The 27,856-nt window shown below is 63.3% G+C and overlaps 3 protein-coding genes across 6 annotated transcripts; 1 reads left to right on the top strand and 2 right to left on the bottom strand.

Moving 5' to 3' along the window:
- Positions 1 to 1,073: 1,073 nt before the first annotated feature.
- NKPD1 (NTPase KAP family P-loop domain containing 1) lies at positions 1,074 to 11,813 on the bottom strand. 3 transcript variants are annotated; one of them, XM_042919226.1, is made up of 4 exons: positions 11,603 to 11,813; positions 8,138 to 8,250; positions 4,509 to 4,640; positions 1,074 to 3,130 (listed from the first exon to the last, which is right to left on the bottom strand). In XM_042919226.1, the coding sequence occupies exons 2-4, from the start codon at positions 8,235 to 8,237 to the stop codon at positions 1,260 to 1,262; spliced, it is 2,103 nt and encodes a 700-aa protein (XP_042775160.1). In that variant the 5' UTR covers positions 8,238 to 8,250; positions 11,603 to 11,813; the 3' UTR covers positions 1,074 to 1,259. The 3 variants fall into 3 exon arrangements, with proteins under 3 accessions (XP_042775160.1, XP_042775161.1, XP_042775159.1); XM_042919227.1 differs by lacking the exon at positions 11,603 to 11,813 and adding an exon at positions 6,930 to 7,331 and having other exon boundaries at positions 8,138 to 8,861; XM_042919225.1 differs by lacking the exon at positions 11,603 to 11,813 and having other exon boundaries at positions 8,138 to 8,861.
- TRAPPC6A (trafficking protein particle complex subunit 6A) lies at positions 11,284 to 21,970 on the bottom strand. Of its 2 annotated transcripts, none has more exons than XM_042919229.1 (6): positions 21,833 to 21,970; positions 13,773 to 13,840; positions 13,456 to 13,592; positions 12,723 to 12,806; positions 12,424 to 12,517; positions 11,284 to 11,602 (listed from the first exon to the last, which is right to left on the bottom strand). In XM_042919229.1, exons 1-6 carry the CDS (start codon positions 21,914 to 21,916, stop codon positions 11,599 to 11,601), a joined length of 471 nt encoding a protein of 156 aa, XP_042775163.1. In that variant the 5' UTR covers positions 21,917 to 21,970; the 3' UTR covers positions 11,284 to 11,598. The 2 variants fall into 2 exon arrangements, with proteins under 2 accessions (XP_042775163.1, XP_042775162.1); XM_042919228.1 differs by having other exon boundaries at positions 13,456 to 13,573; positions 21,833 to 21,967.
- A 388-nt stretch (positions 21,971 to 22,358) lies between these two features.
- Positions 22,359 to 24,865, top strand: BLOC1S3 (biogenesis of lysosomal organelles complex 1 subunit 3). Its single transcript, XM_042918563.1, has 2 exons — positions 22,359 to 22,491; positions 22,970 to 24,865. Exon 2 carries the CDS (start codon positions 22,979 to 22,981, stop codon positions 23,573 to 23,575), a length of 597 nt encoding a protein of 198 aa, XP_042774497.1. The 5' UTR covers positions 22,359 to 22,491; positions 22,970 to 22,978; the 3' UTR covers positions 23,576 to 24,865.
- The last annotated feature ends 2,991 nt before the right edge of the window (positions 24,866 to 27,856 follow it).

Genomic DNA, 27,856 nt, shown 5'->3' with positions numbered 1-27,856 from the left:
ACTCTCGGCAGGCAATGCTCCCCCCCCCCGCCCCCCCGCTGCCGGAGAACATCTCGCAGGTGTGGGTTTACTCCAAGCTTAGCCCTGTCGGGACTGGAAGGCAGCGCCTCAGTCACATGCCGGCTTCCTGCCCCGTGTCCACTCAGAAGCAGTCGTTGGCCGGTGGAGTCGGGGTGCTGTGCCCAAGCCTTGGAGCTGAGCAGTGCGAGGTCAGTACCCCCACCAGGCCGCACGGCCTGAGGGTGGGTGCCTTCGAAGAGTTCTCGGCTCCCTCTGGGCCTGTCCCCTCAGCCCTTCGGGCCTTGGCTCAGAGGTCACACCCTTGAGCTCTGGTCACACGGGACGGGTTAAGTGCTGGTCCCCCCTCCCCAGCTGGACTGGATCAGGCACGCCGCGGGCCTGAGTGGGTGGCTACTTGGACCAGCGAGGACGTAGAAGGTGTCTGAGGAGTGCCACCTGCCTCCTCGCTGTATCACACGGGTGGGAGGGGAAAGTGTGAGCCGCAGTAGCTAAGAAACACCGCCGCCCCCACCGCGGCCCGGCTCTGGCTCCGACCCTGTATGTCCCACAGGTGCCCGTCTCTGCGCCTCAACTTCCCAGTCCCCAAGGGGCTCATCAGGTGGCCCTGGATGGCCCGTGGGCAGGTGCTCCCCGGACAGTTACTTGTTCCGGGGAGGCAGCGCTGCCCGCCCCAGCAGGCGGAAGTGCCGGCGAACCCTAATTAATCCATTACGCCAGGGGCAGAGCGCCACCCTTGGAGGGGACCAGCCTGCTGAGGTCACCGGGGACACCGCCCTCGGAAATGCCTGCAAAGGGGCAGGCTAGGGTGTGGGGACAAGGACCTGGATCCCCCGAGGCCTCTCGGCGCTCCCTGTTGCCTGAGTCAACCCGGCACGTCCGTCCTTCTGCCCTGCCTCAGTGGCCTCACCCACCGCCCCCACGCCCTCTCCTGCTTCCCGGGATGCCAGCAATGAGGCCCCGGCAGAGGCTGCCCGACTCCCCAGGGGGTGACGTGGGCTTGGCGGGACGGGGCAGGCCTAAGCCAGGGAGACCAGGACATGAAGACCCACGGGGGTTTTCACATCTCCATTTATTGCACTTGAACCCGGGCCGCTTCTTCACTGGTCCTCCGGCGCCAGCTCTCAGACGCCGGCACCGACACGCTGCGCCTGCCTACAGCTCTCTCCGGCTCACAGCTTCGCCTGGGGGTGGGGGGCGGGGTGGCCACCGGAGGCCTCATCCCAGCCCGGCCGAACCCCTCACACCCCGATCTGGGCGGCGGGAGGAGCCGTTGCCTCCCGGGGCTCCCGGGGCACCCACTCGAGGCCCGTCCCGGGCCGTGGTTTGCCCCCGTGCGCCCGGTCCCGTGGGCGGTGGGCCTCGCCGGCGTGCCCGGGGGCGTGCCCGGCGCCCTGCCCTGCCCCCAACGCCCCGGGCGCGTGGCCGGCTCCGTTGGCGGCGTGGGGCGCGGCGTGGGCCGGGGACCCGGGCGCGCTGGGCGGCTTGAGCGCGCTGACCGCCCGGATGAGGCCCATGCGGCGGCGGATGGAGTGGTCCAGGTTGACGGTGCAGCGCAGCAGGCTCTGCGCCTCGGCCACGGTGAAGGGGAAGTCGGCGCCCAGGAAGCGCTCGAAAAGCTCGGGGTCGCCGTCCAAGTCCAGCACGTTCTGCAACGCCTTGGTCATGGCGTGCAGCTCGCGGCTGTTGTCGCAGAACACGTCCCAGAGGCGCGCGCGGGCCTCGGGCGCGCCCCCCGCCTGCTGCCGGTCCTCCAGGCACTGCAGCGCCCAGCTGAGGCGGCACGGCCACTGGTTGGCGAGCACGACCCACGCCACGGCCTGGCGCGGCGTGGGGCCCGCGAAGTCCCCGTCCTGCTGCTGCAGCAGGCGCACGGTGATGGGCACGGTGTTGACGATACGCCGCATGGACACCACGTTGTCGGGCACGTACTCGTACAGGCAGTCGCGCTCGTCGTGCAGGCAGAAGAGCGCCTCCTGGATGCGGCGCGCCGCCTCGGCATCTATGCGGCTCTGCGCGCCCTGCGCGCCCGCCTGCGTCTCCACCGCCAGCAGCTGCGCGTCCTCGCCGCCTCGCCCGCGGCAGCCGGGCCGCAGCCTGCGCGTCATCTCGCGGTAGAGCAGGTCGTCGCGGCTCTGCACGGCGTCGTGCAGGAACTGCAGCTTGGTGCGGCGGCCCATGATGGGCACGGAGAAGGGCAGCGTGACCGTGCGGTTGAGGAAGAGGTAGCCGTTGTCGGCCGTGCCCTTCATGGAGCCGGCGCTCTCGAGGCACGCGGCCAGGATGCTGGGGTCCACCACCAGGATGAAGATGAAGGGCGCGTGGCTGTCGGACAGCAGCGTGTTGATGGCGTTGAGCACGCCCACCACGCGCTCCGGGTAGCACGTGTCCAGCCCGGTGACCTCGAGCACGACGCGCAGCCGGCGCCGCTGGTAGATCTCCAGGAAGCACAGGAAGTCGGTGAGCAGCTCCACCTCCTTCTTCACCTCGCACATGAAGCCCAGCTGGCTGCCGAACTTCTCGCGAGACACCAGCCGCTCGATCTTCTTGCGCTGGCTCACGAACAGGTGTTTGCCCACCGAGTACACGGCCATGAGCAGCCCCGAGCCCGACAGCGTGGTGGCCGCGCCGCCGAACACCCGGAGCAGGCTGCCGCCGGCGGCGCCGTGGCCCGGCGCGCGGGCGCCCACCGACAGGTAGAGCAGGCCCACGCCGAGGCCGAGCGCCGCCAGCAGCGCCAGCAGCGCCAGGCACACGCGGCGCCGGCAGTGCCACTCGCGCTGGCGGAAGCCCGGCGTCGCGGCCGGCTTGTTGCCCAGCACCGAGTACACGCTGAAGGGCAGCGCGCCGTAGTGGTGGCGGATGCCCTCGCACAGCGTGGTCACCAGGCCGGCCCACAGCTTGTCGGTGCCCGCGTACTGCCAGGCGCTGAAGCGGATGAAGAGGAACTTCACGTTCTTGCGCCGCAGGTGCACCTCGGTGATGACCGGCTGCAGGAACACCAGGTACCACAGCAGCCGCGGGAAGCCCCAGCCGCGCACCGCCCGCGGCTGCCACCGCACGCGCCGCAGCTCCTCGGCCTCGCGCTGCGCCGCCTCCTGCTGCATCAGCGCTGCGGGGGAGCGAGGGGAGGGCGGGCGCGGGGGACCGCGTGAGGGGCGGGGCGGGGCCCGGGCAGGGGGCGGGGCCCAGGAGTGGGAGGTGGAGCCAGCCCCCCCCCCCCCCCCCCCCCCCCCCCGCCCCCAACTCCCCGGACGAAAAGGAGAGGGCGCCTGCGCCCCGCACGGACGGGAAAAGGGCTGGGGGCGGGGCCCAAGGTCGTGGGTGGGCAGAAGCAGAGCTCCCAAGGGGGAGAGAGGACGGGAGCGGGAAGGAAGGCCCTAAGGAGTGAAGGAACGCGTGCGTGCGAGGAGCCGCGGAAGCGAAGCGCAGGGCAGCAGAGTACAGCCTTGGTCTGATTTTCCTGGCTCGGTGCTCCACCTCCTCCTCCAGGAAGCCCTCGCTGATCCCCAGGCTGGGTCAGGTGCCTCCTGGGCACCCCAACCCTACCCACTACTAGGGGGGGGGTCATCCCTCTCTGGGGACAGGTCTGTCTCCCTCTCTGGACTGTGAGGCCAGGAAGGGCAGGGCTCTGGTCATCTTGGGCGTCCTGCGTCCCCTGGGCGCCAAGGAAGTGCCGGGGGAAGGAGTGTTTGAAGGATGGATCATGAGAGGTTGAGGGGCAGGGTCGGTCTGCTCTTGAGGTCGGTGAACGAATGAGCTGGCCTGTGTCAGTCACCTAGTACAGACTAGGAGCTCCAGAATGCTGCTTCCTTTTTCCTTCTAGCTGAATGTTTTCTCCTCCCAGGACCCTGTTTGTCGCTGTGTGACAACACAGGGGCAGAGGCCGGCTCACCGGGGCCAGGCTCGTGGAGGTGAATCTCCTCCGGCCCCTCTGGCCACCGGCAGGCTGGGGTCTGGGCAAGGCTTGAACCAGGTCCGAGCTGCTGCGGATCCTGGCCACGTGTCAGGCCCTGTGCTCCCTTAACACCTATCTGTTAGGGGTCTTGTGGACACCAGGCCCTGCCCGGGCCACTGCTGAGAAGAGATGGGTCCGGGGGACAGGGGGTGGGCACAGGAGGGGCTTTGCGGGAGCCAGTGAGGACCCTGGGTCTTCTCCCCAGAGTGTTGGGGAACCAGGGAGGGCTTTTGAACAGGGGGAGGATGGGGCTAGATCTTTATCTTTAAAAAGATTCCTTGGAGCAGATCTGGCAGAAGAGGGGATGAGACTGTTGGCCGGGAGGCCAGAGAGGGAACGAGCGGGGAGCGGGGGGCAGAGGCTGCGGGCATCAGGAGGGACCTGGTTAATGCTGACTTCCAGGCCTCTGGACTGGGGCAGGCCGGGGAAGCCTGAGGCTGGGCAGGGATCAGAGGCTCCGTTTCCCCTCCTCCGTCCCCCGCCCCCCCCCCCCCCCCCCCGCCTCCCTTCCCCAACACACAGAGAGCCTCACCGGTGATCTTGTCCAGCATCATGTGCAGACGGCAGCCAAAGGGGGCATAGAAACCCACGGTCACAGGGACAGGCACGTGGCAGAGGGTCTTGGCCAGGCAGCTGCAGTAGACGTCATCTTCTGTCAGAATATCTGGAGGCCGGGGTGGGGGGCGGGGGAGGGGAAACTGAGTCAATGAGGCTGGCCGGGCACCACCATCCACCCATCTGCCCCCCAGAGAGCCCACCCTCAGCTCCTGCCCGCATCGGCATCCCTCTCCCCACTTCCCCGAGGTGACTCGGGTCAGACCCTCAGATGGAGACTTCGGGGCAGTAGGCAACCACCTCCTCTGGGTCACATGTGTCTCTCCGGGCACCGCAGGAGGAGCTGACCCCAGACCCGCCAGGGAAAGGCCAGGAGACACCCCACCGATCCCCAGCACAGAGGCCCATGGGATTTCGGCTGACCTGGCCCTAGGTCACCAGGCCCAGCCATCAGCCTGTGATTCTCCCAGAAAAACCCCATGGGCTTCTCTCGGGACCTGAGGCTCTCAGATGCCCAAGACACCTCTCTGCAGGCTCCAGAATCTTGCGTGTCGGCTCCTGCCTGCTCTGCCAGCCTGGCCCCAGTGTGGAAGGGCCCTGACAGTCACACGCTCCTCTCAGCTTCCTGTCCATCCCTTACCCTGATCTTTCTCCCTCTCCAGGACCCCATGCCTACCAGCTCCCGTCCTGCCCCCAAGCCCAGGCAGACCCGCCTCTTGGTCCTGGCCCTGCCACCTTTCTCTGCATGACCCAGATAGAGCGTTGCCATTGAGCGAGGCTCAGTCCCTCCTTCTGGAGGGTGGGGTGCAGAAACACCGGGCAGCGTGGATGCTACAAGGATGGGCCGGGGCGGGGGGGGGGGGGCGCTTGGTCAATGCCATGGTCTGGGGTGGCCATTTAGGGAGCAGGTTCAGGTTTAAGTCCTTGTGCATTACGGCGTCCACTTGACTGAGGGCACCCTGCCCCCCAGATCCCCCCGCCGAGTGCCACTTCTCAGCCTGGGGTTGGGGCACCAGAACGGCAGGGTTCAGCTGTGGGCTGTGCCGGGCCAGCCTCCGGGTGGGTGCACGGTGGGCCCGTGGTGGGCCCGTGGGCTGCAGGATCCCCGCCCCCTCCCCGAGGTCAGCGCCAGGCCTGGGGGCCCAGCCGGGAGGGCAGACTCAGGACGAGGTTGGCTAAGGGGGCGGCCAGGGTGGATCTGGCCCCACTCTGCCTCACGGCTGGGTGACCTCACCTCGTCAAGCCTCTGCTTCTGTGTGTGACGTGGGCGTCACGGCCGAGAGCCGCCAGCGACGAGGTGGTGCCTGACCTGGAGCCCGAGCCCCTGCCTGGCTGTTGCTCTACTTTCAAACCAGACCCGGAACCCGGCCACGTGTCCCCATCTCCCCTGCCACCCCCTCGGTCACCCCCCTCGCCAGCTCGGACTCCGGCTTCCCATGCTCACCTCCCACAGCGCACCCTCCTGTTAGATCCCAAGCCAGTTCACGGCTCCCGCCTCCCCCTCCCCACAGCCACCAGGCTGTGGCCCCTTGTGACCCTCCCCACACACTGTCCCTGGAACGGGCCACCTCAGAGTCTGCATTTGCTGATCCTTCTGCCGCTTACTTGAGAGGACTGCCCCTTCTTTGCTCAAATCCTGCCTTCCTGAGGCCTCGCCCGATGACCCTATTCAATTTGCGAGCCCTGATGCTCCCTCTGCTCCTCTCCCAGCCCTATTCTCCCCCAGCGTGCCTGTTGTGGGGTGACACGCTTAAACTTCTCTGATTCCTCTTACGGCCCGTACCCAGCTCCCCTCCGCCGCCTAGAGATCGTGAGCTCCGTGTGAGGGGGGCAGCCTCTGCCCTGCTCCCTGCCGTCTCCCCACCCCGCTCCCCCGGAACAGAGCTGGGCACCCAGGACAGCCGTCCAGTCCCAGGATGGGTGGATGGATGGATCCCTCCCCTGGCCACGCTGTTCTCTCCAGCCCCCAGGCCAGTCCCTGCCTCTTGCTTCGGCTGCATGTTTGACTGTCTGCCCCACACCGGAGCTGGGCAGCAAGCTGGTGCCTGTCACCCCCTGCCCCAAGTTCTCCCTGGCCTGCCGGGCTGGGGGGAGGGCGGGCCGGAAAGAGAGAAAACAGAGCAAGGCTGTCAGCAGAGGGAGACGGCCAGGGCCCAGACCCCTGGCTGGCCCGGACGGAGGCCCCATGGACAGGGCAGGCCTGGCCTGGCAGCTTCGGATCCCGACGGGTGAAGCAGAGGCTCGGGCGGGGAGGAGCAACCCCCCCGCCCCCCCACCAACCCCGAGACAGGGACCAGAGTGAGCGGGGAGGCGGGCAGGCTGAGGAGCAAGAGGCCTGGACAGCGGGGTAGGGGGGAGAGGCGGCAGGGACGAGCCCGCAGGAGGACTGGGTAGGCACCCGAGCTGTAGGTGAAGGAACCGCAGGCTGCCGGGGCGGGCAGGGGGCGGGCATCACTGGGCCTGCTGGGCTCCAGGAGGGTGCCGGCTGCAGGGGGCGGGGCCGGGCCGCCGCTGGCCATGGCAGGTGCTGCGGTGGCAGGTGACATGGTGGGCCTGGGGGGCGGCTGGGGGGCGCTGGCCGGTTGCGTGGGGGCAGCAGCGGTTGCAGGTGGCCCGTTCTGGACCCCTGGAACGGAGCAGAGCCGCTGTCGCAGGGGGCTGGGGGGCCGGGGGCCGGGGGGGCAGCCGCTGACACCCCCCCGGTTGTTGTAGGCCAGCTGCCAGCGCACCTGTGGGGGCAGCCGGCAGGGCCCGTGGGCTGGAAGGGCCGCCGGGTCACGGCGCCACTGGTGACAGCATCCTGGAAGGAAGGAAGTGGGGGGTGACTGGGCCTGGGTCCCTGAGCCCTGGCGGGCACTGGAACCAGGTCGAGTCTTCAAGTGGAGGCCGGGGCTGGTCCTTCCTCTGAGGCCCCGGAGAAATCAGAGAAAATGAGGAGGGGGTGTGGGCAAGGGAGGGGCCGGTCTCCGTGCTCTCCCGTGGGTGGGAAGAAGAGGTGCAGAGACCTGGGCTCTAGCCGGGCGAGGGGCTGGAGCGGGGACGACGACTCGGGAGTCCCTGCTGCCCCCAAAGTCCTCGGCCCCTGGGGGATGGGTCCCCAGGGCTCGGGGAGCAGGAGGGAATCCATCAGGAGCTGGCCTGGTTGGTCCAGAGGAGGCTGGAGTGGTGGGAGGTGGCCAGGACTGAGAAGAAGGGGGCGGCCTCACACCCGGGCTCCGGCAAGGCTGGTGGGAAGGGGGCTGCCCCGGGAGGCCGGGGCCTCCCGAGACCGCGCTGCCCCGCCCCCGCCCCAGACCCCCATTCGTACCCACTCAGGGGTGGGGAGAGCTCACAATCCGGGCTGGGGGAATTCTTCCCACGCTTGGGGGAGGGGTAGGCCGGCTGGGCCTCCCCCTCTGACACCCCCATCCTGGACTCACGCTTTTGGGCTCCTCGGGGCCCACGGCCCCCACCCGCGGCCCCTTTACGCAGAAGCCTCCGTGGGGAGCAGTGGCGGCCCCTCTCCTGGGCCCTCAGGTTCTCCTTGTGTTCAGCCATCCACTTGGCAGCCTCCCCGCTCACAGACCACTCTCCCTGCCGGGACGTCCCCCCAAACTGAACCCCTACCTTTATGGCGCCCCAACTCCGGGTCCAAGAAGTAGCGCTCGGCGGGGGTCCGAGAGGGCAGGGCGCCCTTGGCGAAGTGGACGGTGTAGTGTTTGTGCATGGCGGCGGGGGCCCTGCTCGGGGAAGGAGAGGGCTCAGTGCCCGCGCGGCACCCTTGGGCGTCGGCAGGAAGAGCCCACCCCCGAGACGTGACCTGGGACAGGTGAGAGATCCTGTCCCTGACACTGGGGCCCTGGGTCACCAGGGGGGCGCGGAGGTGCTCTTCAGAGTAAAAGTGAGTGGTCGCGGCGGGGGAAGGACAGCTAGACGTGAGAGAACGGGGAATGGTTATGCGGGTGCTAGGGGCTGATTTGGGGTGCGTGAGATTTCCCAGGGCTGGTGATTGGGTGTTTGGGCGCCCCTGGGGGCTTCTAAGAGGCCAGGACAGGGGGGCTGCCGGGCAGCTGTGGGCCGGGGAAACACGGGAGCCTGGGGGTGCCGAGTAAACTCAGGGCACCACCAGGTATTGGGGGTGTGCGCTGTGGGAGGTGGCGCCTGGCGTCCTTTGAAGGGACATGTAACCGGCGTGGTGAGAGCTGGGAGCCCCGGGAGCCACCGGGTGACTGAAATTCCAGGGCCGGTACATCTAGGGCCTGAATGAGGGCGGGAGGGGAATCCTGGGGGAGCACATTACATCACGGTGGTCCAACCCGGGAAGAGACTCAGCAAACTCGGGGCGAGATGGGGCGCACAGGTTTAAACCGTAAAGAGCCGAAAGCAAAAGGGAGGGCGGGATGCTGGGGGGGGGGGGCGGCGAAGCGGAGGGGCAGAGGAAACCGGGGTGAGGACGGGCTCAGTGAGGATTGGGGGCCCGGCGCGTGGCCCCTGCCCGCCTGCCCCCCACCTGGGGCCCCCCCGTACCTGACGGCAGCCTCCAGGCCCCAGCTCCCTGCCCCGCTGAGCTGCTGTGCCAGCCTCACCGCCCGTCAGCACGGGCCCCACCGGAGACAGGGCCCGAGCCGGGTGCCAGCCGCCCGACCGGTTTGCCCGCCCTGCCCCCGCCCCTTCCCCTGGAGTGCCCGCCCTGCCCCGGTGCTCTCTGCTCTCGAGGACTGGGGGCTGTCCTCCCGGGGGATTGGCAGACTCTGCCCGGGGAAGGAAGCCGGCCCCGGGGTTGAGAGTCGGGAACTGAGAGGAGGCCACAGTCCCGGGTTCAGATGCCAGTTCCTCCAGGGCCCAGCTGTGTGGTCTTGGGCAAGTGACTTCACCTCTCTGAGCCTCACCTTCCTCATTGCTGAGTGGGCCAGTGACAGCCAACCTCCCGTGGTTGTCAGGAGGAGTCCGCTGAGCACAGAACCTGGCACTCGGTAATGACGGCAGTGAGCACCTGTGGGCACCGGCTGACCCACTTACCAGGCCGCCCTGGATGCCGCCCGCACGTAGCGCCCTACCGGGAGCCGCGCGTGGTTTATGCGCTTTCCCTACAGTCAGCCCTTCTTCCTCACCACTTCCCCGGGGGCAGCCGTGAGGCCATGACAGACAAGGAAACGGAGGCCCAGAGAGATGAAGTCCCTCGCCCCAGGTCACATGGAGGCAGGGTAGGGCTTTTGAAAGCAGTGGTTTGTGCTGCAGGCTCTGGGGCTCCCCTCCTGTCCGCTGGGTGGGTGGGAGGCTCCCTGCGGCTGCCTGACAAGGAGTCACGACAGGGTGATGGGGGGGGCGGGGGAGACAACCACCGAACGGTGCCCGGGACAAGGGGGTTCAGGACGAGACAGAAGGGAATCCAGATGGTCCAGCAGGCTGCCCCTCTAGGGGTTCCGCCTGGGCGACCAGAGCCGTGCATCCTTTTGTCTGCTGGGGGCCAGTCCTCTCTCCTCCTCAGGTCTTCAAGCCGCTTTTCCTGGGAAGGCTTCCTCCCTGTCCTTCACCAGTTGGGGACTCTGCCCACTGCCGCCCCCAGAGGCCCAGCCAATGGGGACGGGGCGGGGGGGGGGGGAAGGCGAGTATGTCTCAGTTGGGGGTGAGTCTGCAGGGGGGGAACCTCCAGGATGGGCCCAGGAGCTTCTTGAGGGCAGGACAGGGCCAATCCCCTGCCCGCCTTGCCCAGCCTGAATAACCAATTCATTCGGGAAGCATCTGCCAGGCTCTGTACTGGGCAGAGCCAGTGCCCCACAGAGGGATCCAGAGGGACCCGGGCAAAAGTGTGCTGAACAGGAGTAAACGGCACGGGCCAGAAGAAGCGTCCAGGGGTCCTCCGGGGGCTGGGGGCACAGCGAGGAACCGCTCAGAGGCCAAGCGGCTGGCTCCCGGGTGCCCAAGAGGGAGGAGAGTGGGGAGTGGGCCAGAGGTAGGGCAACCTAGGCAGGAACAGCATGTGGGGAGTCCAGAGGCAGGCCAGGGAACAAAGAGCTTAGCCTTCTAGGCTGGGGGGCGGGGGGGGGGGGGGGCAGGGCAGGGCAGGGGCCAGATGGGGTGTCTTCGCAGGATCCTCCAGAGGTGAAGGAGCCCCCACCCACCGGTGGTTGTTTTAAGCGAGAAGACCCTTTCTCCTCCCACTTGGGTCTCACCCCAGCCTCAGTTTACAGCTCTGAAGCGGGCAGCGGGGCCTGGGCAGAGTCCCGGTGTGTGATACCCTTGGGTGCTATGAACGTAAAGGGGGGAGGCGGTGGGGGATGGGTACCACTGCCCCGGGGGGCAGGTCGGCCAGGCTGCTGTTCTGGGTAGGACTTCCATCCGCCAGGCACCTCAAGAGTGTGTGCGGGGGGTGGGAAATGAGGGCGTCTGGCCCGTCTCCTCTGGTCCGTCCTCGGTGCAGGTAGCCCCAGGCCCACCCCCGCCCACACTCCGGGTGGCCTCAGCCCCGCGCCCCAGGGAGAGGTCTGTTCTGTGCGCCCCATTGGGCAGAGGACAGCCCCAGACTTGTTGACTCTGGCAGGGCGGCCAGCGCCCGGGGCCACCCTCCCCTGCCAGGTGTGCAGGGCAGGAGGCTGTGGGCTGGGGGTGGAAGGGGCCTGCAGCGGGGGGGGGGGGGGGGGGGGGGGGGGGGGGGGGGAGCCACACAGGGTGCTGTGCTTCCCACCTCCGCAGGACGAGTGACAAAGTCACAGATGCCTCCTCCCCGTCCGCACTCAGAGTGACCCCCCTCCACCTTCCACTTTAAACCCAGCTCCACACGCAAAACCTTTATTGGGCACCTGCCGCGCAGGAGGAGGAGTCCCGTGCAGGGAACCCTTCACACCAGCCCCAACCTGGGATGCCCTTACCTCCCTAGGACACCCACCTGAGCACATGGGACTCCCTGAAGCGGCTGGACCCCCGCCCCCCACCTGTTCATCACCCATAGAGTCTGGGGTGCCCAACACCAGCCCTCTGGCCACCCCCAAAGGCAGTGGTCCGAGGCCCCCCCGGGCCGGGGCGGCGGCGAGGCCCAGCTGGGGTGCGGGCCCGGGGCTTCTCAGGTTTTCTGAATCACCACCTGGAACTTACCTGGAAGAGAAGGGCTGGCGTTAGCTGGAGGCTGGGACCTCAGGGGCGAGCCAGAAAGCACCCAAACAGCTCAGAGATGTTCATCCCTGTCCAGCACCAGCAGACTGCGTGGCCTTGGGCTGGGCTGACGGGTGGTCAGAGGGGGTGCTGCTCCCCGCCCACCTGGCCCGCGTCCCAGAGCTGTGTGGGTGACTAGCGGCACGAAGGTCAAGCATGCAGGCTGCTGAGGAGGGCCGGGCACGGGCTCCTGTGGCATGTGTAGCTCAGGTCCTGCCCACGTGGCCTCGTGGCCCCTCCACAAGGAGGCCTCGGGGACCCACAGAGGGAAGGACACCTGGGGGGTGGGGCAGCAGAGGGTGGGCTGGCCCCAGGTAGGGATGAAGCTTCAGCCTGTCTGATGGGAGGGCCGTGGGGGGTCAGGACACCCCGCCAGACAGGCTGCGGCCCGTAGGCCCCGGCTGCCCTTTGGGGACCCCATCAGAGCATTAACCAGGCTGACTTCAATCACGTCCAACCGGAACAACGTTCAAAACCACCAGACCAGCTCATCACCGATGTCCCCTGCTCTGGCCTGGCGCGCACCCCAGGGAAGCAGGCTGGGGGGGGGGGGTGGCCAGGGGGCACGGACGGGCTGCACCAGCCGGGTGGCCAGGGCACGTGACTTAAGCTCTCTGGGCCTCAAATTCCCCATATGTAAGTGGGGCTTGGCAGCCCTGGCCCCGCCTCCCCGACCCTCAGCGGGGGCAGGGGCCGGAGGACTCGGAGCCCCCACCGCACTTCAGGGTTGGGAAGATTCCCCCACCCCCACCCCCCCGACTCACAGGTGGGCAGGGATGCCACGGAGGCGGTGACCAGGCTCTTGATGCCCAGGGTGCTGAGGGTGCCTCGCAGGAGGCCGCAGGTGAAGGCCAGGAACTGGGGACAGGGGACACAAGTCACCCAGGGAAGAGGGGAGGCCAATACCCAGGACCGGGGCCATACAGGGCATTGGGCTCCACAGTGGGGGTCACCTCCTTCCCTGGGTCCCGGGCCATGGGACAGTCGCTCGGCTTGAGGACAGGCCTGCTTTGGGGCAGGCGTGTGTAAATGGGGGGTTGTGGAGTCCAGGCACCCTCCCTACCTTGGGTGCTTCCTCCAGATACTGCGGGCCGGAGGCCATCCGGATGAGGAGGGGGAAGCTGTTGTCCTGCAGCACGTAGGTCCCCTGGGGGCAGAGAGGAGCCCAGTGGGGGCTGGGGAGGCACCTGTGCCTTTGTAGCAGGGGAGGGATAAGCCAGGACCCGGCGCCCCCTGCTCCGTTGGGCTGAGGCCTGGAAGGACCCCTCCCTCAAAACCCCTGTTTTGGGGGTCCATCCTTTGGAGGTTCACGGGCCCCATCCTTTGGAGCTATGCAGAAGGGCCCGGGAGCTGCCCAGCCTGGGCCAAGTATCCGCCCATGGGGCATGTGGGTCCTGCCCCTCTAGCTGCAGGACTTCCGGGGTGGTCCTTCCTCCCAGGGCTGTGGTGAGATGCTGCAGACCCGGCCCTCGAAGCGGAGGCCAGGGCCCGGCACAGCGTGGGCGCCTAATAGGAGGTCGGGCCAGCTCGAGACAAGCGGCGACTCGCCGGGGCGAGGTGCTACCAACCACGAGCGCCTGCTGCCCGCTGCGAGGCCCCATCTTGGGAGGCCTGTGGAAACTCTGGCGATAGCCAGGACGCCCCATAGTGGCCTCCTGGCTTCCCTCGGAGGACTGGGCAGAGGTCCAGAGAGGGGAGGCCGGGCCCCCGGGGTGAGGGGGTCCCTCTCCAGCCTCCTCTTGGTTTCAGCCTCCGCCCTGAGCCAGGAAGCCGGGCCCCGGGCCCGAGGAACACACCTGGTGATTGGTGCGGAGGCTGTCCATCTGCTTTTGGAACACGGCCACCCACAGGTCTTTGCATAGGAACTTGAGGACGTCCAGCTCCTCCCTGAAGGCCAGCGTCTCCTGGGGCAGCCTGGGGGCAGCGGCAGACACTGGGGCCGGGTGGGCCGGGATGGGGAGCCCGGGGTTAGGAAGAGGGGGGGGACGCCAGGCTGGGTTCCTATATGGAGCAACACGACCCTCCCCGTCCAGGTGTGCCCAGGAAGGGACTTGGCCTCGGGTCCTGCCTGCCTCTGGCCAGCAGGGGAAGGACAGGAAGCGCTGGCTCTCACCTCTCGCCCAGGGCCTGGCCCACACGGAAGCCCATGCCCTCCAGGACAGACAGGCTCATCTTCTGTCCCTAAAAGGCCAGGGAAGAGAGGCTCAGGGGAGCCCCAAGAGGGAGTGTCCTGGGGCAGCAGCCACAGAGGGGACCCTAAGACCAATGTGCCCATCTCTGCGAGCTCAAGGGTAAGGAGAGCCAGGAGGGAGGGCTGTGCCCCTGCCACGCGATCCCTCCACAGACGCCATCGGCTCTGAAGACCAGCTCCCTGTTGCTGCAGGAAAAATGGGGGGTCTTCCTCAGGCTTGGCTTCCGCCTGCTCGTCTGTCAGCTCTGTCCTGAGAACACCCATCGCTTATCGCGAGCATTTCCGGTGTGTGCCTTGCAATACCCCGTGGGCAGGTAGTGCTCTGATCACTCCAGGGGGCTCACGGTGACTTGCCCGGGGGCTCTCGTGGCAGCACGCCTGCAGCCACAGCAAGGGAGCCCCGGGCCGTGGGGCCCACCCTCGTGGCCTGGCCAGCAGGAAGCTGTAAAAATCAACTCTGTTCATCACGCCTTAAAACGTCAGCCAAGGGGGTGCCTGGGTGGCTCAGCCGGCTGATTGTCTGACTCTTGGTTTCAGCTCAGGTCATGATCTCAGGTCGTGGGACCAAGCCCCGAATCAGGCTCTATGCTGAGCCTGGAACCTGCTTAAGATTCTCTTTCTCTCTCTCTTTCTCCCTCTATCTGCCCCTCTAGCCCGCTCACACTGTCTCTAAAACCTAAAAAAAAAAAAAAAAAAAATCAGCTGAGACCCCTGGGAGAGACACGCAAGGGCTCAGGGATGGGAGAGATTCCCTTGGGTGCTCAGGGAAGGCAGTGGTGGCCACGTGGCACTCCAGAGCTCAGGCCAGTGTCCCTCGGCGGGAGGGGCAGAGGCGCAGGTGGGGGGCATCAGAAATACCAGGACAGCATAGAGTGAGGTGCGGTGCTCCCTAGAGAAAATCTGGCGGAGCAGGGTCAAGAGGGCGGTGCGGAGCCCAGGCACGAGCCTTCCCTGGGAGGGAAGCGGCAGTCGCCAGGCCTGAGTCCCTCCCTTCCTCCGGCCACCACCCTCCCCCGGGAGCGACTTCCAGCCTCCTTTCTGGGCCTGATGGGCCATCACTGGAGCCTTTCCCATGGTGGATAGGATTTCCCTGCTGAGATCCGGCTCTGGGACAATGTCCTGGCCTCAGCAGGTTTCAACAGCCTTCTGGGACCCTGCTGTCCCTCCATCACCCTCTGCCCTGTGCCCTGACAGCTTCCCTTAGTCCAGCAGAGGGGCCACTCCGCCCACTCACTGTTACCTCCCCCAACTCCCGGAGGCCTCCTGTCCTGCCCTCCCGGCAGGTTAGGTCCTCGATCCCAGCGCTGACCAGTCTGTGGCATGGGGACCCGGGCTGACCTTCAGCAGCCAACACGGGCGTTGGCATGCGGGAGGCCCTTGGGAAACAGAGGCCGGACAAGGTGAGCCATCGGGGTTAGCGCACACGCTGTGTGCCGGGCGCTTTGTGCGAACCTCCTGTTGAATTTTCACCACCCCGTAAGGTAGGCTGTATTTCACGCCTGGAAAGCGGGGCTTCGAGGGTTAGGTAACAGGCACCTCAGCCATGGGGCCATCTTTCAAACCTGAGCGGGTCCGGCTCCCAAGCCCAGATGGCCAGGTGCGGGGGGGGGGGGTGGCCAGGACGACACCCACAGCTGTCCCGGCCTCAGTGAGGTGGCAAGGGCTGCGCTCACCCTCTCCCCCACCCCCCACCCCCACCCCCGCCCCGAGCAGAGGTTGCCTGCGGTTCTGGGCAAGGCACCCCTCTTCTCTGCCAGGCCCCTGGCCCCTAGGCCCTCGCCCGCCATTCCACGCTCCTCCTGCAGGAAACGACCCCGGTGATGACACAGCTTCCTGGTGGCCGACGCCGGCCGGCCGGCTCTCCGCTCCTGCCATGGGGGCTCCTCTGGTTTCCTCGGGCACAGCAGGTGAGCGAGCGGGGAGGGGTCTGACCGCCAAGGCAGGCACCTGCACAGATGAGCTCAGGTGTGTGAGACAGGGAGGGGACGTGTGACCAGTGGCTGAGTGCAGGGTCCACAACCAGATCAGCCCGACACCTACCTGCCAGCTGGGGAGCTGGGTGGGGGCTAACTGCCCTGGGCCTCAGTTTCCTCACGGGCAAACAGAGGACCGTGTCAACAGTGCTACCTCCCAGCGTCCTTAGGAGGATAACAGGAGTTAGTAAATGCAGGCTAAGAGTGGTCCCAGTCGGGCTTAGTGAATGTTACTGTCCTTGTCACTCAACCTGGGTGAGTCTGTCAACCTGGGTGACCAGCCCCTGGCGGGAGGAAAACCCCAGGAAGGGGCTGTGCTCCCTGTCCCCCACTTCCATAGGTGAGCGCCTTAAAGAGGCAGGCCAGGCTCCATTCTGACGAGCACATGTGTCCCTGAGGACTTCCTAGCATGCGGGGGAGGGGGGGACACACTTCCCCATTCACTCCACAAACATTTCCTGGTGGCCTCGAGGAGCTGGCCACTGTGCCTGGTGCGACGACGGGGGCCCAGGCGATGGGCACCCCACATGCAGGGGAGCCGGCAGGGCAGAGCCAGCTCCCCGGGGAGGGGCCCCAGGGTGCTTCTCAGAGGAGGGGGCCGGGAAGTGGAGGCTGTGCGCAAAGGCAAGGAGGCGGGTAAAGGGATGGGGGGTGCAGCTCAGGCCACGAGGGCGGGGACAGTGGCGAGGGGTGGGAGCGGGGAGGGTCCTGGGGACCAGGCTGGGGCGGGCACGGCAGGAGAGGACGCCACCGTCCCTGGGACGGAACACACAGGAACTAATGGCGCGGTTACAGCCTCGATGCCCCAGGGAGAAGAGATGCGCTCCTTGAGGGCTGCACGGGGTCAAGTCTGAAGGAAGAGGAGTTAAGCAGGGAAGGCAGTGGGGTGGCACCCAAGCCCAGGTCACAGCCTCCAGGACAGCAGTCCCGAGAGGGGACAGCCAGAGAGTCAGCAGGGTCCTCAGCCAGGCCAGGGAGGCGGGGCGGGGGGGGTGTGTGTGGCAGGGGTAAGGATCTGGAAAGGTCTGCATACGTTCAGGCTTCCCCCTCAGTGAACTTCAGACTGCCTGGGTTCAAGTCCTGCTTAGTGACCTTGGGCAAGCTATCTAATGGTTCCAGGCCTCAGTTTCCCCGTGCGGGAGATGGGGCTGATGGCAGGCCCCACCTCACGACAGCGATGTGGCCGGCAGTCTCCAACGGCTCAGCCCCAGCCCCAGCCGTCGTTACTGCTGGCACCACCGTAGTCAGCCCTCGCTAGGGGCCGATTACGCATCTGGTGAACTGGAAAGGCTGGGTGGTGGGTCCAGGAACAACAGAAAAGGGAGGGGAGACGGGCGGTGGGAGGGCAGGGCCGAGGATGAGCAGGTGGCAGAGAAGAGAGGGCGGAGGAGGAAGAGACAGAAGCCTCGCCTGTCTACCATACCTGCCCCCCTCTCCGTCCTCCCAAGAGCTCGTCAGGGATTAGGGGTTTATCATTCCTTTTTTTTTTTTTTAACGTTTATTTATCTTTGAGAGAGAGCAGGGAAGGGGCCGAGAGAGAGAGGGGGGCGGGGGGCGGGACACAGGAGCCAAAGCGAGCTTTGCTTTTACAGCACAGAGCCCGACACGAGGCCCAAAGCCACGAACCGTGAGACCGTGACCGGTCGGCTGCTAAACCGACTGAGCCACCCAGACGCCCCTAGGGATTTGTCATTCTTGAGAAAGGCAAGGCGGGGACTCGCAGCCACCTGGCCCAGCCCAGAGCCAGGGCATTTCTGGGCGATTTGCACAACAACCCCCTGACAGGAAATGACATAATGCAGGGGCAGGGGGGAACCCCTTCGAGAAGGCCCTCCCCCCAACAGCACGGGGGAGCCGGGAGGAAGGGGCAACAGACAGAGGGGAAGCTCTTGGAAAGGGAAAGGGGGCCAGCTAAAATAAACATCTGTTGACGAGGGCGCTGAAAAACAGACCAACGTGTAAGGTGGATAAAGCCTCCCGGATCGTCAAGGAAAGCACACGAGGTAGAGAAAAACGAGAGAAAAGTTGTAAGACACGTGGAAGGGACCCAGAACGTCCAGCGTTCATCCGAGAGCCGAGAAGACACGGAGGAACAATGCAGAAGAAGAATCAGAGACAACAGAGAAGAAGGTGCTCGGCTGGAGGAAGGTCCAAGTGTCCAGACTGACGAGGGCCACGGAGCTCCAAGGAGGATGGCGGGAAAGCGAGCAAACCAGGCCACCCCACAACCACCCCCCCCCCACATGCTGAGCACTTGACTCCCAGAGAACACCCTGGGCTGAAGGGAGGGAGTTGGTGGGGGCCCTGTGCTGGGCTCCCTCCGGTCTCTCCTGCTGTGCCCCTCAGTGATCCGTGAGGCTCCCCACCACCGGGCCCACGGCCCTCTGTGCCCGCCCTGGCGGGGGGACCTGGGACGGAGCAGCCCCGGCTCCCACCTCCAGAAGGGTGCAGGGACAGGGAAAGTTCTCGCTTTCCCCAGGTGAATGGCCCCAGAGGGCCCAGAAGCGTTCGGAGGGAGCCGGGGAGTAAGAATGAGCAAGCGCAGAGAGCCGACACGCCTCCCGCATCCACCCGGGCAGCCCCGAACACCCCCAGATCCCACCTTCTCCCCCTAATTCCTGCCACCCCAGGCTGAGCGCCTGCCTCTGCTCTGGGCCCCTGCAGCAGCCAGTTGGCTGCATGTCCATTCAGGTTCATTCACATGGCTGAGGAGGCCCGTCTAAAAAGTAAATCCGAACACCCCCACACCTCAGCTTAAACCTTCTATGGCTCCCACCACTCTCAGGACAGAGCCCTAGCTCCCACCACGGGCTCCCTGGCCTCAACTGCACTGCGCCCCCTCCAGGGCTCTGCCCCCAGGGGGCCGCTCTGCCAGGAACCCAGGCTCCTGCTGAGGGCAGGGGTCCATCCGGGAGCTGGTACACCCATCCCAGGTGCCCAGGCTGGCGTGGGCACTCACTGGGCCTTGGTGGAGGCAGGTCTGGCCCAGCAGGATCGCTCCTGCTCACAGAGGTAGGTGACCGAGGCTCCTTGGTGTGCAGAGGCATTAACTCCTTTGCCCCAGGCCCCCCTTATCTTCAAAGCTGCTGGGGTGGAGAAACCACAGGGACCTCTTCCTCCCCAAGTTTTTCCTGCTTTGATAACAAAGGCCCTTTGACCTCCTGGCTCCTCTGGCTGGTCTTCCATTCCACCTGTAACCATCCAGAAAAACCCATTCAACAGTCCCAGGTAACCACCATACCAGGCAGGATGTGGGGAGCCCCAGAGCTCCTGGGCGTATGTGCTGCGGGGACAGATGAACGAGCCACCATCCCTGTGCTCAAGGAACTCGGCGGCTGCTGGAAGGGACAGACCTGAAGCCACAGACAAGTTCTGGAGCCAGAAGCCTGAGTCCTGATTTCCCCTCTGATTATCGCTGCTGTGCACCCTGGGGAAATACCCCTCTGGCGCCTCAGTCCCTCCTCTGGAAAATGGGACGATAAGGTCGGCTTCGCAAGGCTGTTCTGGGGACAAACTCTGACAAGATACTGTACTGGGGACACCAGAAGTACCCGACAGGAGGCCTGCATCTGGTTCAGACAGGACACGTGTTGGACCAGAGAGAAGGAACAGAAAGAGGAAGACGGAGGAAGGGCCGGGAGTGGAAGAGGAAGGGCTGAGAAAACAGCAGTTCTCTTGACGTTGCCCCCTGAAAGCGGGGCTCCCGGCAGAGGGGAGGTGGGGGGGAACCGCCAGAGTCCTCACCCCTGGCTGCACCCAGGAATCACCCTGGAGCTGTGGGGCAGGACCCGGGCATGGGACTTCCTGGGGCAGCTGGGTCTCTGGCACGTTGATGTGCTTTGAAAGCCCGTGGTGAGCACCCCTGAGTAACCCCAATATTTCCCACACCTGCTCGACCACAGAAACCCATTAAAATCCTCCTGGCCAGGGTGAGGGAAGACACGCCGGGAAATGCAGGCCAGCGTTTACAGCACAGGCTTTGGAGGCGGGAGGCGTAGTTCTGCATTCCTCACTCTGCCACTTGAGAGCGAGCAGTCCGTCCATCAAAGCCTGTGTGTCTTCGTCCACAAAGCCTACAAAGTGGGGAGGATTGTGCTGACCTCTGTGGGTTGACAGGAGGATCAAATGAAACCAGGAGCGTGAAGCCCGTGAGGGCAGGTCTCATTTGCGGCCGGTGCTACCACGATTACGGAGCCCGATGCCCAGCCCAGCCCAGCCCTCCACGGCACAGGGGCGGCGTCTGCTTCCACAAAGCCACGCCCGAGACCTACTGTGCGCACAGGCCCCCACCGCGTGATCAACACAGACCCGGGCCTCGCCTTCACGGCACACAGTCTGGTGGGGGGAGGGGGTGCGGACGGGAATCAAAGGATCTTCCCGATCCCTCCATCCCTCGTTCAGACACACACTCGAGCGGGACGGGGCGGCCACGGGCAAAGGGGAGGGGGCTGCAAGATCACAACGAGGACACCTGGCTTCGAGCCGGGGCTCAGGGAACGCTTCCCTGAGGAAGGGGCGTTTGAGCCAAGGTGTGAAAGATTAATGGGTGTGAACGCAGCCAAGATGTGACAGGTGAAATGAGCAGCGAAGATGTGACAGGTGAAATGAGCGGAAAGAGGAGGGAGGAGGCCGGCCTAGGGCAGAGGTGGGGAGAGGTGGGACACCATATTCGGGGAGGAGAACGGGCAGGGCCTGGTGGAGGGCTGGCGGTGAGGGAGGAAAGGCTGATGTCCGGGACACCTGGGGTCCCGGCTGCAAAGCCAGGATGGACAGGAGATGCTGCAAACCCCTCTCTCCGACACACAGGCCAATGCGCAATCCCTCCCCCGTGCTCTCTGTCTCATAGCATGTCCCTAACGTACTGTACTTTATCCATGTACCTTATTTATCTGCGTACCGCCCCCCCCCCCCCCCCAACATAAGCTCCAGCAGGGCCAAGAGTTTTTGTACAGTTCACTAATTCCCAGGGCCTGACACTTGTTAAGTTTTAGATGAAACCCGGGGAATGTGAACCCAAAAGAAACTATGTTGCCCCTGTAAGCAACACTTTCCCTGAGGCTCCTAAACCAGAAAACCTAAGCCAGAAAAAGCGCCTTGCGTATCGACCAACATCATATACTAACAATAATAATGAAAAGCAATCACAGCATTCATTTATCAAGCACCTAATCTCTCCCTCACCCTTTCTTCTCGGGAAGAGATTTTTAGAACAGGAGCTCCCACGTTCTGGGGGACCTGATTAGGTGCCAGACATCGCACGAAAGGCTTTAAAGTTTGAGTTCATTTGTTCTTCCTAGGAACCAACTGCCAAGATGCCAAGCACGCTCCTACCTCAGGGCTTTGCCTCTGTTGTTCCTTCTTCTGGGATGCTCCCCCGCCCCCCCCCCCCAACCACAGGGCTTGCTTCCTACACTCTGTTCCTCAGAAAGGCCTTCCTCCGCCATCAATCACTCCATCCGTATTCTTTTCACGACTCTACGGAAGTTTTTTTTTCTTTTTTTTTCCTACGGAAATTTTCTTTATCGCACTTCTCACTAGCCAGTGGCATATTTTTGTTTGACAGTCCTACTAAAATGTTACGTTTCGCAAGGACAGGGAGACCGTGTCTGGAATACAGTAGGTGCCTAATAAGTGCCTGTTGGACGAGTAAAGGTCTCTGAGACTGAGGTACTGTTATAATGCCCATTTAACTAAGGAGGAAACTGAGGCACACAGGGACTGATTCCTAGTGAGGGGAGCGGATGGGATTCAACCCAGGCAGCAAGTCCTGACTCTGTGCTAGGCCTTGAGCTAAGCTTTGCCCGGAGCTTCGTCGCTCACTTTTGGCAGTAACCGCGAGGCCGGCCCTTCAAAAGTCCCACTTTACAGACGAGGGAGCCAGCGCCCAGCGAGGCAGGGGCGGGGCCGGGGTTGCACCCCGGACGTTGAACCGCCCTCCGTGCTCCCTGGACGTAGACCCGGCCTTTCCGTCGCGGCCCGCGCCTCCTTCCCCCGGGACCCGGCGCTCACCCCAGGGCCAGGGTCGGAGTGGTGCGCCCACAGCTCCGCCACCATCTCCATGTGCAGAAACTCGAACAGCGCCGCGTCCGCCATGCGCCGGCCTCGCGCCCAACGACCGTCCAGCGCTTCGTGCGTTCATTGGCCCAGCTGGATAAGCCCCGCCTCCGGCACCTAGGCGCGAGCCCGCCTACTCCCACCTCCCTCGGTGCTGCGGCCTAAACCCCGCCTTCCGGGCTCACATGGTGCGCGCGTGAACCCGGGGCACTTAGAGGGAGGGCCTATTCTCATTGGCCGCACGTGACAGCATCTCCGCCCTTCTCTTCGTCTCCTGTCGGTTTCCGGGTTTTCGAGCATCGCCATTGGCCGAATCACTCGTCGCAGGCGGCAAACCTCGTTTTAAAAAATTTTTATTTGTCCACTCGCCGCGCAGCACAACCCGGAAGCGCCAGCCCAGCCGACTTCCTATTGGTCGTACCTCCCCTCACGTGGCTTTGTACGCGCCCGCCGCTGGTTTTGAGGGTTTGCTTCCTGGTTGGTAGGCGAGTGGCCCACGTGTTTGGCCGCCATGCCCGCTCTATCCGCTTCCCTATTGGTTGGGGCTCCGTCGGTGAAGGCGGGGCACTTCGGCTGCGTAGCGGATCTTCCAGGCTCGGAGCTTCGGTAATCAGGTATGGCCTTCGGTGTCGGCCCTTCCCCGCGCCCCCACTAGTGTACGCTACCCCACACCCAAAGTCCCCCTGGGTTGTCCTTCTTTCTGTGACCCTGGCGCTGGTCCCTGAGCCGCTCAGCAGCTCGTGTGCTTCCGGATCTGACACCGGCTTGGAGGACAGGTTGGAGGGTGTGGCCTCTAGGAGGCAAAACAGCTAGGTTTACGACTCTGGAAGCTCGGGCCTCCGAGCCTTCATCCATCTGGTCCTCGGTTTCCCTGCCAGGACACAAAGAGGGTGGGGTCCAGTAGCTCTCATTATCTCTGGCAGCATGGATGACGAGCCCGTTTACCGAAGAGGAAACTGAGGCCCAGGCAGGGGAAGCAGATCGCCAAAAATCGCTAAGCTAGTCAGTGAAAGGGGTGGGAATCCAGAACCTGCACTCTTAAACCACCGCCAGGTGCCTCTCATGCCGTCCCTTCGCCCCTCTTCTCCCTAGTTCGGCCCCATGGCGTCCCAGGGTCGTCGGCGGAGGCCGCCGCGGAGGCCCGAGACGGTGGTGCCGGGGGAGGCGGCCGAGACGGATTCGGAGCTCTCAGCGTCCTCGTCTGAGGAGGAGGAGCTGTACCTGGGCCCCTCGGGCCCGACGCGCGGCCGCCCTACGGGGCTGCGGGTGGCCGGGGAGGCCGCGGAGACCGACTCGGACTCGGAGCCGAAGGCCGCGCCGGGGGACCTGCCTCCGCTCGTGGTGCAGCGGGAAAGGGCCGGGGAGACCTGGGGGACCGAGGAGACGCCGGCGCCAGCCCCCGCGCGCACGCTGCTGCAGCTCCGGCTGGCCGAGAGCCAGGCGCGGCTGGACCACGACGTGGCGGCCGCGGTGAGCGGCGTGTACCGCCGCGCCGGCCGCGATGTGGCCGCCCTGGCCAGTAGACTTGCGGCCGCCCAGGCGGCAGGGTTGGCGGCCGCCCACAGCGTGCGCCTGGCGCGGGGAGACCTCTGCGCGCTGGCCGAGCGCCTGGACATCGTGGCCGGCTGCCGCCTGCTGCCCGACATCCGCGGCGTGCCGGGGACTGAGCCTGAGCAAGATCAGGGACCGCGAGCTTAGCCGTAACCCCGCCTGACTCTGCGCCCTGGGGGTGGTCCTTGGGGCCTCCGGGACCTGGCTCTGTATCCTGTGTAGTCCCCTTCCCGTCTTGCTGTTTTGCCCCCAGGATAACGCTCTGTGTGTGTAGAGGGGGCGGGTAATATTGTGCAGCCCCGCCCCACCTCTAGCCTAGGTTCCTCCCCACCCCGTCCTGTCCCCGTCGCTGCTCCCTGGTTCCGAGCCCGTCGCTGAGGCTTGGCTCCAGCCCTTGGGTAACCAGTCGCTCCTTGATCTTTCTCCGTCCCGGGGTCTCACCTTGCTTCACCTTTTCTTGCGCTCTGCCTTTCTCGAGTTTGGTTTCTGCTCACAGGGCCTGGTCTTGCTTCTTCGCATAGGAGCCCCAGAATCTGGTGCAGGTTCCATGGCATCTTCCTTCACTCCCTTGCCTCTGCCTCTGGTCCTAGAACCACTTCTGGAATTTTGTCCCCACAGGCTGGGTCCTTTTTCTGCTCCTCAGGCTCGGCCCTGGTTCCCCGTCCTAGTTCGTCCTCTGCCGTCTCCTCGCTTCCAGTCCTTGGGCTTGGTTCCACCCTCTGCGCCCCATGTTGTTTCCTGAATCCAGCTGTACCCTTAGGATTAGCTGCTGTTGCTTTTCCTTTTTTACTTTTTCAGAAGAGCTGCTTTTGCTTTTCCCATTTTATTTATACTACCTACCTGATCTTGAGCTCCATAGCCCCCCCACCCCATGGCCCCAAATGAGGCCCCCCTTGCCCCAAGGGAGTCCTTCCAGTTTTCCAGGCCTGAGAGGGCATCTCCCCAGATCCTCCAGACCAAGCTGGTATGTCCTCCTTACTCTCCAAGCCAAGGTGGCCTTTTGTGTCCAAGCTCTAGCTGCAACATGCGTCTCCTCCTGACTCTCCAGGCTCACAGTGGCGCCCTTCAGGCACTTAGCGCCCAGTACAGGCTTGCTTGGGGAACCTTGGGTACGTGAAGACCACACACTGGGTGTTTGCTTACTGTGTTGGTCCTGGAGGCCCCAGGGATTTGGATTTCTGGCTCGGCTCCGGGTCTGGGGCTCGCAGACTCTCTGCTCTCTCTTGTGCGCCCAGCTCTGGTCCCTCTGTCCCCTTCACACGTATCCCCCTCCCCTACTTTTTAATCCCAACCTGCAGCTGCGCCCCCCCCCCCCCGGGATAGAGAAGTGAAAAAGAGTACTCTGTGCCTGTCCTATTAAAACTCAAAACATTGGGGCGCCTGGGTGGCTCAGTCGGTTGAGCGTCCGACTTCGGCTCAGGTCGTGATCTCGCGGTCTGTGAGTTCGAGCCCCGCGTCGGGCTCTGTGCTGACAGCTCGGAGCCTGGAGCCTGCTTCGGATTCTGTGTCTCCCTCTCTCTCTGCCCTTCCCCTGCTCATGCTCTGTCTCAAATAAAACACTAAAAAAACAACTCAAAACATTTACTGATGTGGAGAATTTGTCCTGGCTCCCCCTCTAAGCTGGGCTAGGTTCATTGGTGATTTCTCTTGAGAATGAGGGTTCTGAGAGAGCTTTCACTTCTGGCCTATTGAGGGGGAAGCTGTCGCCAGGAAATCGGGATGCCTTGTATTTTTCCCCGGGCTGCATTTATTCATATTTTGTTAATTCAGCACACCGTTACTGAGCACCTGCCCTGTGCCTGTCCTGCGCGGGACACCAGGGGCACCAGAGCTGGTCCAAGCCCTCACAGAGCTCAGTCCACTGGGGGAGGGCGACATTAATAAAATACTCTCCTAAATAAGTGGATAGATTCAATAATTGCAATTTATACTTTAGCGGTAAGTTTTCTGTCACTGTGATTAGTGCCGGAAAGAAGTACAGGAGTTTTGTGAGGGCATAACCGAGATCCCCTGACCTTGTCTGGGCAGATGGGGGGAGGTCACATGGCTTCCCCAGGAAGTGATGCGGGAGGTTGAGCTGAGCCCTGAAGGTATAAGCAAGTGAGACTGGAGGAAGTGGAGTAGAATGGCTGGCGCGGGGGAGGGGGGCTTGGGAAGCATGTGCAAAGGCCCTGAGTTCGAAGGGAGCGTAAACTATTTAACAGAAGAAGGTGAAAAAATTTTTAAGTTTATCTTTTTTTTTTTTTTTTAATGTTTATTATTGGGAGACAGAGAGAGAGAGAGAGACGGAGCATGAGCATGGGAGGGGCAGAGACAGGAGAAGACGCAGAATCCAAAGCAGGCTCCAGGCTCCGAGCTGTCAGCACAGAGCCCAACGCGGGGCTCGAACTCACAAACTGCGAGATCATGACCTGAGCTGAAGTCGGACGCTCAACCGACTGAGCCACCCAGGTGCCCCTTTTTAAGTTTAGATTGAGAGAGGGGCACCTGGGTGGCTCAGTCAATCGCCTGACTCTTGATTTCGGGTCAGGTCATGATCTCGGGGTTCATGAGTTCGAGCCCTGAGTTGGGCTCTGTGCTGATGGCGAGGAGCCTGCTTGGGATTCTCTCCCTCTCTCTCTCTCTCTCTCTCTCTCTCTCTCAATCTCTCTCTCTCTCTCCCCCCTCACTCCCTCCCCCTCCCTCCTTCCCTCTCTCAAAATAAATAATGAATGAATGAATGAATGAATGAATGGTCTGCTGCTGTCCAGGGGCCAGAAGCTACGTTCAGTGGGGGTCCAGAATGCACTCAGGAAGTGCATTGCGTGGGAAGGCCCGAAGCTGATGGGTTTGATTACAGAGCCCTGGGAAGTAGGAGGAGGTGTTGGGCAGCAAGGACCAGTGTTCCCTTCCCTCCGGAGCCTCTGCCAAATTATCTTCCTCTCCATCAGCATTTACGGAAGTAACCTGTGTCCCCTGGGCCTAGACATCAGGCCAGAGTGCTTTCTGGAACCTTTGCAGGAAAAGGAAAGTTAATTCTGGCAGCTGGGTGTTTGAGGGATTTTCTGGGTAAGTCAGAGGCGTTTTAGGGATTAAATGAATTTGCTGAGGAGGTGAGGCCAGATTTGGGGGAGGGAGAGGAGAATTTCAGCAAAGTGTGTCCAGGGAGACGCCAGTAGGGTGAAACCTGCAAACTTGCCAGGCTGTGAGGCCAGCTTGAGCATTGGGCTTGTAGGACCCGTGCCTTTGTCCTCCCCTGTCATTTTCCGTATGATAAACAGCACAGGAGACAGAGGCAGAAAACCATCTCCGGAAGGGAAAGGATCAGGACACATCAATCGCACTCAGACAGTAATCACAGAAGTCGCTATACCCAAAGAACTAGTTCACGCAATTTTTTTGTTAATGTTTATTTATTTTTGAGAGAGACAGAGCGTGAGCAGGGGAGGGGCAGAGAGAGAGAGGGAGACAGGATCCAAAGCAGGCTCTGAGCTGACAGCAGAGAGCCGGATGCGGGGCTCGAGCTCACAAACCGTGAGATCGCGACCTGAGCCTGAGTTGGATGCTTAACCAACTGAGCCACCCAGGCGTCCCTCACACAAATGTTTTTCTCGGCTAATGTATATTTAGGAAGCAAAGAGATGGCAGAGGTTTGTATGACTTGGCTTCGTGACCCTGTGCAGAGATCCAGGAGACCGAAAAGAATGCTTACCTTCTCTGCCTTGCCAGGCCCCAGGGTCTCTCAGCGGCAGCCTCTGGAGTGGGCAGAAGGTTCCAGGCCATGATACCCCATCGTTGTTGCCAGAACCAGAGGAGAGAAAAGACTTCCGTTCTACCCTCCTGCGTTCAATGGCTGGGTCTGGAAAATAAACTGAACACAGGCAGGTTAATGGGAGAAAAGGTGTAGACATTTGTTAATTTTTAATTTCACATTCACGGGAGTATCAGAAAGAAATGTTTTTTAACAATGGTCAATTCTTTTTTTTTTTTTTAATTTTAAGATTTATTTACGTAATCTCTACTTAATGTGGGGCTCAAACTCATGACCCCAAGATCAAGAGTCACATGCTCCTCCGACTGAGCCAGCCAGGTGCCCTTATGGCTGATTATTTTCTACAGGGGTGCCAAAAGCATTCAACAGGGAAAGGGTGGTCTTTTCAGCAAATGGTGCTGGGAACACTGGGTATTCATACGGAAAACAAACAAAAACGAAGTCGGTCCCTTACTATCTACTACATACAAAAATTAAAATGAGTCAAGGACCTAACATAACTAACACCCCACAACTCTTAGAAGAATTATTGTGAAGACAGGAGAAAAATCATAGTTTAAAAAAAAAAAAAAAAAAACATGGGGGGAGAGATCTTCATGACATTGGATTTTGTAGGGATTTCAGATGGGACACCAAAAGCACAGGCAACAACAAAAAATAGATAATCGGCCTTTATA

This window comes from Panthera leo, chromosome E2, assembly GCF_018350215.1.
Source record: "Panthera leo isolate Ple1 chromosome E2, P.leo_Ple1_pat1.1, whole genome shotgun sequence".
NCBI lineage: Eukaryota > Metazoa > Chordata > Mammalia > Carnivora > Felidae > Panthera > Panthera leo.
This window is presented reverse-complemented; position numbering and strand designations above follow the sequence as displayed.

Coding starts and splice junctions, on each gene's coding strand:
- BLOC1S3 (XM_042918563.1), top strand. CDS start 22,979: ATGGCGTCCCAGGGTCGTCGGCGGAGGCCGCCGCGGAGGCCCGAGACG.
- TRAPPC6A (XM_042919228.1), bottom strand. CDS start 21,916: ATGGCGGACGCGGCGCTGTTCGAGTTTCTGCACATGGAGATGGTGGCG. Junction 13,841..21,832: donor ACTCCGACCCTGGCCCTGGG/GTGAGCGCCGGG, acceptor CTGGCCTTTTAG/GGACAGAAGATGAGCCTGTC. Junction 13,574..13,772: donor GGCCAGGCCCTGGGCGAGAG/GTGAGAGCCAGC, acceptor CGCTGCCCCCAG/GCTGCCCCAGGAGACGCTGG.
- NKPD1 (XM_042919227.1), bottom strand. CDS start 8,237: ATGCACAAACACTACACCGTCCACTTCGCCAAGGGCGCCCTGCCCTCT. Junction 7,332..8,137: donor GGAGTTGGGGCGCCATAAAG/GTAGGGGTTCAG, acceptor CCTTCCTTCCAG/GATGCTGTCACCAGTGGCGC. Junction 3,131..4,508: donor GATGCTGGACAAGATCACCG/GTGAGGCTCTCT, acceptor GCTCCCCCGCAG/CGCTGATGCAGCAGGAGGCG.